Here is a 13,834-nt window from a genome sequence, read left to right as displayed (position 1 = left end):
AATCATAGTGATTTATACTACAAGATCAGTTTAAATTGGTGATACTTAAAATATATGTAAAAGCATTAAGGCGTTAAGACAGTGGTTTTCAGCTTTGGTTATAAATGAAAATTTTTGGTGGGTGGGACCAATGTTTTTTATTTTTAAGGTTCCCAGGTAGTTCTGATGTGTGGCTAGGGTTGAGAACCACTAATTTAAAAGATTTTTATTTGAATTTGCTGATATGGCATAAATTTTTTGTAAAGTTTGGGGTGAATACATAGGATTTCTATTTTTTTTTCCTGTAAATAATTGTTTCCTTATATAGGAAAAAAAGACTCAATCCACATAAATTTACCCAGCTTAGGCAACATTAGTTTTTTTCACTGTTGCAAATACCATATATTATGTTTCTGGAATAAGAAGGAAATCAAGATTTTAAAGGAATATAACTGTCAGATAATGCTACGGGCCCTTTCAGTTTTATGAAAAATAGAAGTTACCAAGTTAATGTTAATTAATTCTTTAATGATTTTATTTACTTCAAGCTTTAGACCGTGACCCTGTTTAGGCCCTGTTATTTATTCCTTTACATCTTTTGTTCTTTTCCATTCAGATTGTAAATCCTCATTTACTGAAAGATCTTACTGAGAGGGGCTTATGGAATGAAGAGATGAAAAATCAGATTATTGCTTGCAATGGCTCTATCCAGGTACAGAATCGGGGGGGGAAGTGAATTAAGTTGGGCATTGGAACCTTCTCACTTACTCCAGGCAGTGGAGAGAAAAATGTCTACCAGTTTGGTCATAGGCTTGTGGTTATACAGACTTACGTAACTCTGTTCACCTCTGTACTATTGTGCTAGGATTATATACATCTTCACACAACTAGTCCTGGCCTTACCGTTTTTGTTTGTGCAATAATATAAAGCAGAGGTTCCCAACTTCTCTGTACATTAGAATCAATTGGGGAGCTTTTAAAATTCTGAAGCTTAGGTTGCACCCCATACCATGAGAATGTCTTTGAATAGGATCCAGGCACCAGTATTTTTTTTTTAATTTGTTTATTTATTTTTTAAAATATATTTTATTGATTTTTTTTTTTTGCCCCCCTCCCTCCCTCCCGTACATACCCTCCCTCCCCAGAGTTTTATGTCCATTGGTTGTTCTTATATGCATGTACAGGCATCAGTATTTTTTAAGGACAATGTGCATCAACGTTTGGGGATCACTGACAAAGTCTGAAATTAGAGTCAAACTTACTTAAAAGTATGGTGGAGATAGAGGACTAATAGTTCAAAAGACAACTACAAATAGTGTAACAATAAAATATTTGCAGCTGAGACTCAAGAAACATTTATTTGTAGATAGAGGTTTGTGACTAAACATTAGTTTAATTGACAACACAGATAAAGATTCCTGTAACATTTCATATTTTTTTATACAAAAGTAGTATTAGCCAGTCTGCATGTTTGCAAGTTAACCTTGGACCTAAGAAAACCTTAAATCTGTTAGCTCCAAATGGAGTTTGTGGCGTCCTAATTTATTTTAACATAAATTAAAATAAAATTTGTTTTATTGCTTCTCTGCTTTGTTTCTTTGCTTCTCTGATCTTGCCCCTGAGTGGTATAGTTCTCAGTATTTGTGTTTTCTTCAAAGCTCAAGGGTCATTTATTGCTCTTTAGCTGTGACTTTTCTCCCTTTATTATCTCTTGCATAATGATTGTTTAGACCATAAACCAATTAAATACAGTGAATGTTTAGGCCATAAACTAAGTGAAAGATGGATCTTAAATCACTACCACTAGACTGATATTTTGCTGGTTAGATGGGATGTTGTTGGACTTTCTAAACCAGAGGCCAGCCGTCTTAGGAAACTTGATAAGGATCATATTGTATTATACTGAATGGTAGCGTCAGATCTGGCAGGAAGTAGGCGGCCAGATCCTTGGGTCATTCTGTTAATCATACTGCTTTCATCAACTGGAGTACAATAAACATTTGGTTTCCCTTTAGAGCATACCAGAAATTCCTGATGACTTGAAGCAACTTTATAAAACGGTCTGGGAAATCTCTCAGAAAACCGTTCTCAAGATGGCAGCCGAGAGAGGAGCTTTCATTGACCAAAGCCAGTCTCTGAACATCCATATTGCTGAGCCTAACTATGGCAAACTCACCAGTATGCACTTCTACGGCTGGAAGCAGGTTGGTGAAGCACATTGAGGAGGACTTACTGCCAACTTGGGATATTTTGGAATTGAGTTTTATATTCCTGCTACCTGTTAAATATTGCCATCTAGGAAACCTTGAATCTGTTGGCTTCAAATGGAGTCAGCATTTTTGAGAGGGCTTTCTATAGGAGGTAGAATTTTAAGTTTAGAAAACAATTTGACATGGTTAATGGAAATGTGATTTAGACATTGGTCTTGAATGTCTAGTGTTCTCACAGTTTCTCCTAATAGTTGTATTTACTTCCCTTGTAGGGTTTGAAGACTGGGATGTATTATTTAAGGACAAGACCAGCAGCCAACCCGATCCAGTTCACTCTAAACAAAGAGAAGCTGAAAGATAAGGAAAAGGCATCAAAAGAGGAAGAAGAGAAGGAGAGGAACACAGCAGCCATGGTGTGCTCTTTGGAGAATAGAGATGAGTGTATGATGTGTGGGTCCTAAGGAAAGAAGAGACCAGCACTTCAATAGCTATTAATAAACTACTTTTTTTTTTCTTCTTATGTTGAAAGACTCCTCCTCCCAGACCCTTTATCCTCTCCCCATGATCCTGCCCCAGAGCACCCCTACCCCTTTAAGACAGGGCACACCTCCCAAAACTCCCACCCCCGTCCTGTTCAGGGCACACCTCCCAAAACTCCCACCCCCGTCCTGTTCCGGACTTCCTTAAGTTCCCCATCCTAGAGCTCCCATACTCCCTTCAGACCCCAGGAACTTTGCCCGGGCGTACCCTTCTCCATCCTCCAAGAACCCAAACCGTTCTTGCCCAGTACCACCTCACTTCCCAAAGACTCATTCTTTAGACAGCTCCACCTTCCAGGATCATGCTTTTTTTTTTTTGGACTCGCATTTCAAAGATCGGAACCACCCAAGAATCTTGCCCAGGGATGCCTCGCTCAATGATCGCCCTCCCCAGCATTTCTTCATGTTCAACATAGCACTCATACTCCTTCCAACACCAGCACCCATTCAAGATCACTGTCATAGATCCCCTCAACCACCAACACCCTTGTTCAAAAGGCCTCCCATGCCGAAACCGATTTGGCTCAGCGGTAGAGCGTCGGTCTGTGGACTGAAGGGTCCCAGGTTTGATTCCGGTCAAGGGCATGTACCTTGTTGTGGGCACATCCATGGTAGGGGGTGTGCAAGAGGCAGCTGGTCGATGTTTCTCTCATCGACGTTTCTGGCTCTCTATCTCTCTCCCTTCCTCTCTGTAAAAAATCAATAAAAAATATATTTTTTAAAAACACACAAAAAAACAAAAGGCCTCCCAGCCCACCACCCAAACTCCGACCAGCTCTGGAGTTACATCCCAGCTCCCGCCACCTGTGCTGACCTGACCTCCGCTCCCGCCTTCGACCCCAGGCCCGGGTCTGGGTGCGGCCCACAGCTTTCTGCCCTCCAGACTACTTCTTGAGCATAGATAGGTGTAATAGGTTTGCTTGAAGTGGTAAGCCTTTGCTGAACCTTTCTGTAGCCAAAGGATCACTTGATTTAAAGTATTGTTTCTCTCTATAAAGTAATAGAGGAATTACTTTTAAAAAATTGATATATTTGGAATCAGTAAAAGTTTTAGAATAAGGATAATTAAGTAGAGTTTCATTCCCCACTTGGCACTTCTTTTTTCGGTTGACTTCAATTTTGCTACAAAACAGGTTTGCTGCAAAATTGTGTCTTAGCCCATGAGAAGTGCTGACGGGACCTTTATGTGGATAGTGGTCATTCTATCTGACTTATTTCACTTAGTAGCTTTTCAAAGTTTATACATGTTGTAGCATGTATAAGAATTTCTTTCGGGGGGGGGGGGGTTGTTATCTAAGGTCTGAGACAGTAGAAGAGTTAAAGGTGTCATGACTTCAACTGTTAACTTTATGGCTGGACATCAGCCAATTCTGGAGGAAGCTGTTAGGATGTTTGCTCTCAGTGCTGCTTAAAGGTCTTAGGGTTTAAAATTTGTGTTCCATAGACAGTTCAGGTGTATATTAAGGCACCTTTGGCATCAGCCTTTTGGTCATGTCCTTGTTTCTTTTTTTTCCAGCTTGTTTTTTGTCAGAAATTTTTCATTCTTTCCTTTCAAAAAGATCAATGCTTATGTTCTCTAAAAGACTCAATGTCCCATTGTCATGGAGATACAGTCCTTTATGATCGTGTAAAGCTTTATGGTTTGGACTTTACATCGAGATGTGCCTTTCTTTAACATTTACATAGTTACCAAATGTAATGCATACCATATATCATTTCACGCACATAGCCTCTCCTGAGGTGTGATAAAACAGCCCTCACCACCGTTCCAGCCAGTTTCTCTGGATGAGTACAATCTTTGCCCTTTTGCTTGCTGCTCTCTTAGTTTTCTGTGTGGCTTTGTGGTTTTTGTAGCCTTCTCTGAGGGGATTTAGAGGGAGGTCGGGTCACATAAAATATGCACACTTTTTTTTTTTTTTTTAATATGCACACTTTTGCTATTTTCTCTTCCTCATCTTCCTTCTTTAAAAAAAAAATTTTTTTTTTTTTTAAATTTTTTACAGCGAGGAAGGAAGAGGGTCAGGGAGTTAGAAATATTGATCAGCTGCCTCCTGCACACCCCGACTGGGGATGTGCCTGCAACCAAGGTACATGCCCTTGACCAGCATCGAACCTGGGACGCTTCAGTCCGCAGGCCTACCTATCCACTGAGCCAAACCAGTTAGGGCCTCATCTTCCTTCTTGCTAGTAACTGAACATTTCCCCAATTTCCAGAGAATAGTTTCACCTACTCTTTTAACATTTTTTAACTTTTAATTTTGAAATAATTTCCAACGTAAAAAACAAAAGTATGAAAAATTCCTGTGCACACTTCACCCAGATTTACCAATGTTAGCATCTTATGTAACCACAGTGCAATGATCAAAGTCAGGAAATTAATTTCAACACACTACTATTGTAATTTATAGATGTTCAGTTTCTGGCAAATAGTCAACTAACTAACGTCCCTTTTCTGACCCAGGATCCAATCCAGGACTGCATGTTTGCATTTGGTTTTTGTGTCGCCCTTTTGTTTGGAGCAGTTCTTCAGCTTTTTCTGTCTCTCAGCAACTTGCCACTTTGAAAGAATGTACCAGCAAGTTGTTTTCTAGAGCGCCCCTCATTTTGGGTCGATTTCATGTTTCTTGATTAAATTCAATTTATGCAGGGATTTTTTTGTTGTTGTTTTTGGGTTTTTTTGCAAGAATGCCACAGAAATGACATTGTGCCCTTCTCGGTACCTCATTTCAGAAGACCTGTGATAACACTTTATGCCACTGCTGGGGATGCTTGTCATTTGCTTAAGAGACATCCAGATTTCTCCACTGTAAAATTACTATTTTCCTTTAGTAATTAATAAGTGCTTGCGAGGGAATACTTTGAAACTATATATATCTTGTTTCTCATCATAATTTTGCCCACTAATGTTAGCATAAATTCTTGCTTGAAATGTTTATTTCTGTGATGTTTGGCAAATTGGGATTTCTACCTCTATTCCTTCGGCATTTATTATCTGGAATTTTATTGTAAGGAAGAGCTTTCCCTTATCATGTGTCCATCTCTATCCATCCGTCTAAATCAGTATGGACTTGTATTCTAAAGGTTATCATCTATTATTATCTTTATTTTGTTCAAATTTTCCCTCAGCGGGCTACTAGAAACCCCTTCAGATGGGTCTTGCTGTCCTTTTGACTTGGCCCCATCATTTTTTGAGCACTTGCTTGCTTTGTGGCACTATACGGTTATCCAGGATCATTTTGTGTTTTTTATATCCCAGCCCTAGAACCAGCCCTTTCCCTGAGAACCCCTGATGCCTTTGACTGAAGAATGGTATTTGTTTTTATTTATTTTTTTAGTTTTCAATCAAGCTTTTAATGAAAAGATCACAAAATAACAGTTTCTCATCACTGTACATTAAGACTGCACACTTCTGAATCGAGAGATTAGTCGTAGGTGAATTGCTTTTCTGTGACACGTGAGGGCTGCGAACTTGCAGCTCTGACCTGAATTTATCCAAACTCTCGAGGGAAGTGAACTCAGTGCGATGACTGACAGCGGTGGTGGCCAGTACAGGAATGCGATCACGGTGTCCCTCCTCCTTTCTGGGAAGGACGTAACATAAGGACATGATCCCTCTTCCAGTTCCAATTAAACAAAACAGCTATAACCCCATCCCTCTCCCTCCCCCTCGAGGTATTTATGAATGGGCCAGTACCCAACCTGGGGTCCCCCAAGGGGGGAGGGAGATAGCAAGTGATGGGTGGGTACAGAGAGGCTCCCCTCAGCACCTGGCCCCACAGGGCCCCGCCAAGTGGGGGGGGGGGGTGCCCTGGAGATCCTCCCTGTCCCAAGTGAGGTCTGTTATGAGCATGTCTGAGGTCAATAAATTACAGCAATAAATAGCAAGGTGAGGTAGGGGGAGAAGTTCCTGGTAGAAAAAGTGGGGTGACTGAAGCTGGGAGGGGGCTTGACAGCCTCAATTCCCACAGTGCACACCCACCCCCTTGTTTGGAATGTCAGACTGAGGCTCTGGTTAGTTCCCTCTCCATCCTGAAGAGTGGTATTTATTGAAATGGGCACTATTCCCTCACTGTTTGTACCTTCTGCCTTCAAGCACTTGTCCATGTGTTTTCTTAAAAGAATATTTTCTCACTACCTTCATCTAATAGCTTTAAGATACAGTTTCTACCCTTATAGAACTCATCGTTAAGCAGTTAAAAATACACTTATCCAACATATTAAAACAATGTGGTAAAGGAAGAAAACTTATGGTAGACATACTGTGTATAAATCATTGTTTAGTCATTTTGTCAGCTGCCTCCTTTTACAAAATTGCTGCAATAGCGGACAGACACAGAAACCCAGTTTGCACTATTGTGGGCATTTATTCACACACCCGGGGGGTTAGCTCGGTGTCTCTGCTGATTTCGCTTGGGCTTCCTCACGTGTTGAAGGGCTGGCTGGCTATCAGCTTATCTAGTGAGCATCTGTGGGATGGCTGGGGCAGCTCAGCTCTGCTAAATGCATCCTTTGTTCCTCCAGCTGGCTAGCCCGAGCATGTTCTCCTGTTTACAGCCGAGCTGGACAGTAGTTAAAGTGGTGGAGACAAATTTTATTAGGACTGTTGCAATCAGGGAAAAGAGACCTCGGTACAGAACTGGACTCAACTCCAAATACAGTGTGGCAAGGGGAATTTTTAGCCAAGGAGCAGTGGAGGGGTGAATGGATGGGAAATTACATCAGCAATAGGGGCTCTGGCTGACCTACCAGGATTCTTTGCTAAAGACAGGCTAGGTGACCAGATCAATCTCAAAGCCAATGCCACATATTTTAGATTTTTATTATACAGCACCCACTCCTGGTACCAATTTCTGTATCACTCCCTTACTGCCATGCTGTTCCTTTTGTCTCAATGTCTTTTCTCCATATCTCCTTCCCTTCCAGTGAACACTTTATCTTATCCTTCAAACACAGCTCAGATTCACCCTCTGCGAAGTGTTCTGTTAGTGACTGTCCCCCCTCCTCGATGTTCTCACAGACTTTTGTACATAAAGCTGTCATTGTAAACACAATGCCTTTATAGCTTGCTAGGTTGGGACCCTCCTTCAGGGTAGAGATCTTATTTCTCCTTTCTTTGCAATTATGGGGTTAAGCATGATATGTGTATAATACATGTTTGATGAACGGATAAGAGAATGAATCGGTTAAAATCACATACAGAAAGAAGAGGAGAGCCTGGACCGGTTTGGCTCAATGGATAGAGCGTCGGCTTGGGGACTGAAGGGCCCTGGGTTCGATTCCGGTCAAGGGCATGTACCTTGATTGTGGGCATATCCCCAGTAGGGGGTGTGCAAGAGGCAGCTGATCAATGACTCTCTCTCGTTGTTTCTCTCTGTCTCTCTCCCTTTCTCTCTGTATAAAAATCAATAAAATATATTATATTAAAAAGAAAGAAAGGAAGGAAGGAAGGAAGGAAGGAAGGAAGGAAGGAAGGAAGGAAGGAAGAAAAAGAAAGAAAGAAGAGAAAATTTAGAAGACAGAGACAGAGCTGGCTTTGCAGTTGGTTACTGTGCAACTCTGGATGAGTAGCTATTTTTCAGAAAATGGATGAAAGAAAGATGAATGCAGATAGCCAAAGTACAGCAGGGAGGACTCACCTGCACATTTATTTACCCGCTTGACAAAGTAATTACAGGATCTATAGTAAGTTCTAGAGAATCAGGCAGGAAGCTCCCTGTGTGAGGGCAGGGACTGGGCCTTCCCCACGGGGACCCGCAGCGGTGCCCTTCGGAGCAGAAGCCCCAGGTGCTGCCGGATTTCCTTGGTCCTGGCCCCGTAGATGATGGGGTTGATCAGACACGGGAGCAGGAGGTAGAAGGCGCTGAGCAGGTTGTGCACGTCCTGGGAGGCCGTGCGGGCCACGCGGTAGACGATGGACGAGGACATGGTGGAGGAGTAGACGGTGAAGATGACCAGCAGGTGGGAGCCACAGGTGTCCAGGGCCTTGGCGCGTGCCCTGCCCGACGAAAGGCGGAACGCGGCGTGGGCGATGCGGGAGTAGGAGGCGCCGAGCAGCAGCATGTCCAGGACTCGGTTGAAGATGCGGACAGTGAGCCCCACGGTCTTGTTCAGGGAGATGTCCCCGCAGGAGAGCTTCATCAGGGCCATGTGCTCACAGGCGAAGTGGTGGATCACGTCCGAGCGGCAGAAGCGTACCCGGGAGGCCAGCCCCACCACCGGAGCCACAATACCCGTGCTCCTGGCCGCCGCCGCCCCCACCAGGCAGGCCAGCAGCCGGCCGGTCACTACCTCTGGGTAGCGGAGTGGGTTGCAGATGGCAACGTAGCGGTCCAGGGCCATGACCAGGAGGATGCCGCAGTCGAAGGCGATGAGGAAGTAGATGCAGAACATCTGGGCCAGGCAGCGCGCCAGGGAGACGCGGTTGAAGCGGGCGGAGAAGCTGAACAGCATGGGGGGCAGCACGGCGGTGGCGGCACAGGTGTTGACGGCCAGCAGCAGGGCGATGAGCAGGTACATGGGCTGGTGCAGGAGCCCACTGGGCCGCCACCGTGTGGATGACCAGGGCGTTGGCGGAGACGATGGCCAGGTAGAGGCTGAGGAAGGGCAGCACCAGGAGTGTGCGGGCCTCCTGCAGCCCCGGGAAGCCCAGCAGGAGGAAGCTGGTGTAGGACAGGCTGGAGCTGCCGTTGCCCCACGCTGACATCTTCCCCGGGGGCGCAGGGTGGCTCTGGGAAGAGAAGAGGCCCGGAGGCCTGGCTTCCGTCCCTGGGCCCCTACCAGGGCCTGCCCGAACTTCACCAGGCTGTGGTCTCCATGAGAAGCCAATATTCTTAGATACTGACGTTGTCTTAGAAATGACAAGGAAAATGAGAAGTGTCACAATTTAATGAGAAATGTTTCTTTCAACCAATCTTTGCCCGCATTTCAAATGAATCCCTCCGGTGGGTTTCGGATGTAGAATTACTGAGTCAAAGGATGTGAACATTTCTGAGAGTGCCAAGTAGATTTCCGAGAAAGTTGTGTCAGTCTTGTCACGGAATTGTTGGTGCTATTATTAAATCGCCATGATTAAAAAAAAAAATTTATTTTAGCCGAAACCGGTTTGGCTCAGTGGATAGAGCATCGGTCTGCGGACTGAAAGGTCCCAGGTTCGATTCCAGTCAAGGGCATGTGCCTTGGTTGCGGGCACATCCCCAGTAGTGGGTGTGCAGGAGGCAGCTGGTGGATGATTCTCTCTCATCGATGTTTCTAGCTCTCTACCCCTCTCCCTTCCTCTCTGTGAAAAATCAATAAAATATATTTTTTAACAATTTATTTTAGTAATTTAATGGTTGAAAAACATCTCATTTTAATTTGCATGTTCTTTGTGAATTTTCTATTCATGTACTTTGCTCCTGTGCTACTAGGGACTGTTTCAGCAATTTAAATGTTAAAATCATTATCCATTGAAACAGATTTTCCAAATCTTGCTATTTTTATTTTGTTTATGATGTTATTAAGAGTAAGAGTTTTAAATTTATAAAATCAAGTCTATTGATTTTTTTTATTGTAGGTTCTTTTCTTTAAAAAAAATTTTTTTTTTCTTACTGATTTCAGAGAGGAAGGGAGAGTGAGAGAGAGAAAAATTAATGATGAAGATCACTGATACCCACGATAGAGACTGCCACCCGGGCATGTTCCGTGACTGGGAATTGAACTGTGACCTCGTGATTCATCGGTCAATGCTGCACCACCTAGCCATGGAGGCCAGGCAAGTTCTTTTCTTGGTTTCAAGCTTAGCAAGTCTTTCCTCATTCAAAGATAAAAAAGATAGTATATTACGTTTTGTCCTTTTTTTAAAAATATGGCCTAATTTTTCATGTTGAGTTTTGAAGCCACATGAAATTCAATTTGATATGTGACAAGAGGCAATAATCTAAATTGATATTCCCCCCCACCAAGTTGCTAAATAATTGTTTAAGTTCCATTTTCTCCACTGCTTTGTGTTACTATCTTTTTGTGTTGATCCTCACCAGAGGACATATACAGTATTTTGTCCCCCATTGATTTTTAGAGAGAGTGGAAGGGGAGGTGGAGAGAGAGAAACGTTGATGTGAGAGAGAGAGACACATCGATTAGTTGCCTCCCACATGCACCACAACGGGAACCAGGACGCGGTTGCCACAGAGGCACGCGCCCTCTTCAGTCCTCGGGCCGATGCTCTGAGCACGGAGAAACCCCCAGGCGGAGAGGTACTGTCACATATAGTTCCCCCTTTTTCAGTAGCCAGAGAGTCTGTTTTAGGCAGATATCTATCACAGCTGAGTCTGACACAAGAAGTCATCTTCTGTTCGTTCATTTATTCAACATGTTTTTTAATTTATAATGCACCAGGCACTCTGCTGGGCACATTAGGGAGAAGCAGGGTGCCTTGGAGCCCCGGATCTCTAACAGCCTCAGGGTCCGAAGGCTCCTCAGAGGAGATGGGGTCTAGTCTGGAAGCAGAAGTGAGTCAGCCAGCCGAAACCGGTTTGGCTCAATGGATAGAGCGTCAGCTTGGGGACTGAAGGGTCCCGGGTTCAATTCCGGTCAAGGGCATGTACCTTGGTTGCAGGCATATCCCCAGTAGGGGATGTGCAAGAGGCAGCTGATCGATGACTCTCTCTCATCCATGTTTCTGATTCTCTATCTCTCTCCCTTCCTCTCTATACAAAATCAATAAAATATATTATTTAAAAAAAAGAAAAAGAAGTGAGTCAGCTAAAGGAAGGGAAGAGGGGGTGCAGGTGGTCTAGTGGCATAAAGTTGAGAATTAATAGGGGGTGGGGGATTAGAACTCTAAAGCCGAGGTCCCTCTCACCATCAACACACCTCAAGGGCTTGGTGCAAGTCCCAGGGAAGAAAACGATAAGAAAAAACAAGATGAGAGAGGAGAAATAGGAGGATGAACTGAACTTTTGCTGAGACTCCGTCTCCAAAAGGTTAGGTGGAGACTAGGATTTCCTCCTGAGAAGCCCCGCGGCTGGGGAGGCAGGGTCGTTGGGGTGGACTGGGGGGGAGCGACATGTGGTCCAGGGAGAGGGGATGGCAGACGGAGGTGGAGGGCCAGTCGCCCTCCTTCGTCCCCTACTCCAGCCGTCGCTCCTGACAGTAGCCTCTCTCCGGCCCCCTGCACCCTTCTGGTTGAGCCCCCCAAACCCAGAACTCATACTCACCGTCAGGCAGGACAGAGAGAGCAAGAGGGCTCCCTCAGTGCAGCTAAGTGCACCCCTTCTCCGCTCCCGGGTGAGCCAATGGGCAGTGCCGGGGCCTGCTCCTCGGTCTCCTGGGACATCCACGGAACAGCCTGGAGCCCAGTCTCCTGACGTCCGGGCCGCCCGAGGGGAAAAACCCAGCACAAACGAACATCCAGACCCCACGTCCCACGCTCAGGCGGGAGCCCCGGGAGGCTCGGCCAAAGCAGGGCCGGGAGTGGAGGGCAGACCAGATGTCAGGAAAGGAACTCAGCGTTCCAGGGAAGTGACGCTTTTATGGAGCATCCGCTATGGGGGACTTTCGAAGGATCAGTGGTGCTCGTTTAATGTGTATGGGAGAAGGGAGACTAGAAGCAGGAGAATGAGGTTATATGAGGCCATAAAGTGAGGATCTTTATCCCCCCATTTTAGAGGTGGGCCACTCAGGTTACAGACTTTTTTTATTTTTGGGGGTTAGAGACTTTAGGTGACTGGTCCTAGGTCACTCAGCGGATCTGTGAAATGCTGGGAAGGGACATCTGATCCAAATCTGGCTCTCTCCACATCAGCCCTGTCCCTGGTCACTATCGGCCTGGCAGAGGAGCCGGTGGAGATCAGGGAAGGCTTCACGGAGGAAGGGACATCTGAGCCGGGGGCTTGGGAGGTCTAGAAAGAGCCACAGAGGCAGAGGAGGGGGGGGGGGGGCTGAGGCCTGACACAAGGGGCTGAGGGGCGATGCTGGTGGTACCAAGCCTTGAGGTGGGAACCGGGACAGATTGTGTGGGTAGGAGCCCAGGACAGCCCGCCCACCCCAGGGCCTCAGGGCCTGTGTCAGCCCTGCTGGGCTAAGGTGGCAGCAGGTGGCCAGGGGACAGGGCTGGAGGGTCTCGGAGGCGACTGGAACTTTCCACACCCTGCTCACTCCCCGAGCTCCGGTGTGAGGTGTGCCAAGGGGAGGGGCTTCCTTACTGAGCTGAGCATATCTATGTGCCCCCCCAACCCCCTGGGCCCAGGCAGCCCTGGCAGCACTGCCCTCCTCACTGGGCCCCTGGACGTCTCCACTGTCCACGACCCTCCTGCAGGGGGGCCTGGGCCTGGAGGCAGAAGGCCAGGCAGGGTGGACCCCTGAGGACCACACGGCTCTTGCTGGACCCAGCACTCAGTCTGAGGACCTCTGAGGACTACTTGCTGTCTGTTCTTAAGCCCCCGTATCTTTTTAAATATATTTTATTGATTTTCCATAGAGAGGAAGGGAGAGAGATAGAGAGCTAGAAACATCGATGAGAGAGAAACATCGGCCAGCTGCCTCCTGCACACCTCCCACCGGGGATGTGCCTGCAACCAAGGCACATGCCCTTGACCGGAATCGAACCTGGGACCCTTCAGTCCACAGGCCGACGCTCTACCACTGAGCCAAACCAGTTTCCCCTCCTGTCTCTTATAATCTCAGGTGTCATTGGATTTAAGGCCCCCCTGGCAATCTGTGGTAATCTCCTATGAAGATCGTTAACTAACTACAATGTCACATGTGTCAAACACAAGGCCCGCGGGCCAAATCCGTCCCACCAGGCCTTGCAATGTGGCCCGCACCGCGCTGTCATCACTGCACTCCGCTGCGTTTCCATCACAATGACAGTTTATGACTGTTCAGTAAACCATTCGGCCCGCGATTTAGGCTGGATTTTAGATTTTGGCCCCTTCTCTGATTGAGTTCGACACCCCTAAACTACATCTATTGTACAAAGACCCTTTTCCCACATCGGTCACACCCACAGGATCTAGGGGGGTAGGACCCAGGCTTACCTTTTGGGGAGCCACCATTCAACCCGCTACAGCCTCCACATGTGAAGTTCAGAAGAACGAGAGAGGGGCAGTGAGGGCGAGGGTGGCCTGG

The 13,834-nt window shown here is 46.0% G+C and overlaps 2 protein-coding genes across 11 annotated transcripts in view; one reads left to right on the top strand and one right to left on the bottom strand.

The window, feature by feature from the left end:
• The window catches only part of RRM1 (ribonucleotide reductase catalytic subunit M1), a 40,514-nt gene extending 36,238 nt beyond the window's left edge, over positions 1-4,276 (top strand). For 7 of the 10 annotated variants that reach the window (XM_045577443.1, XM_045577439.1, XM_045577442.1 and 4 more), the window contains 4 exons: positions 596-691; positions 1,995-2,183; positions 2,462-2,677; positions 3,608-4,276. In XM_045577443.1, the coding sequence (XP_045433399.1) occupies positions 596-691; positions 1,995-2,183; positions 2,462-2,650 (474 nt within the window). In that variant the 3' untranslated portion in view covers positions 2,651-2,677; positions 3,608-4,276. Of the gene's footprint in view, positions 1-595; positions 692-1,994; positions 2,184-2,461; positions 2,710-3,607 lie in introns of those variants that run through there. The other 3 variants (XM_036427953.2, XM_045577440.1, XM_045577448.1) reach the window with 3 other exon arrangements.
• A 4,149-nt stretch (positions 4,277-8,425) lies between these two features.
• LOC118713439 (olfactory receptor 52K2-like) lies at positions 8,426-9,602 on the bottom strand. The gene is given in 2 exon segments (XM_036427997.2): positions 8,426-9,256; positions 9,258-9,602. Coding segments are annotated over 2 exon segments (1,005 nt in total). The 5' UTR covers positions 9,432-9,602.
• Positions 9,603-13,834: the final 4,232 nt, after the last annotated feature.

The sequence above is a fragment of the Pipistrellus kuhlii genome, unplaced genomic scaffold (assembly GCF_014108245.1).
Source record: "Pipistrellus kuhlii isolate mPipKuh1 unplaced genomic scaffold, mPipKuh1.p scaffold_m20_p_9, whole genome shotgun sequence".
Classification (NCBI taxonomy): Eukaryota; Metazoa; Chordata; class Mammalia; order Chiroptera; family Vespertilionidae; genus Pipistrellus; species Pipistrellus kuhlii.
This window is presented reverse-complemented; position numbering and strand designations above follow the sequence as displayed.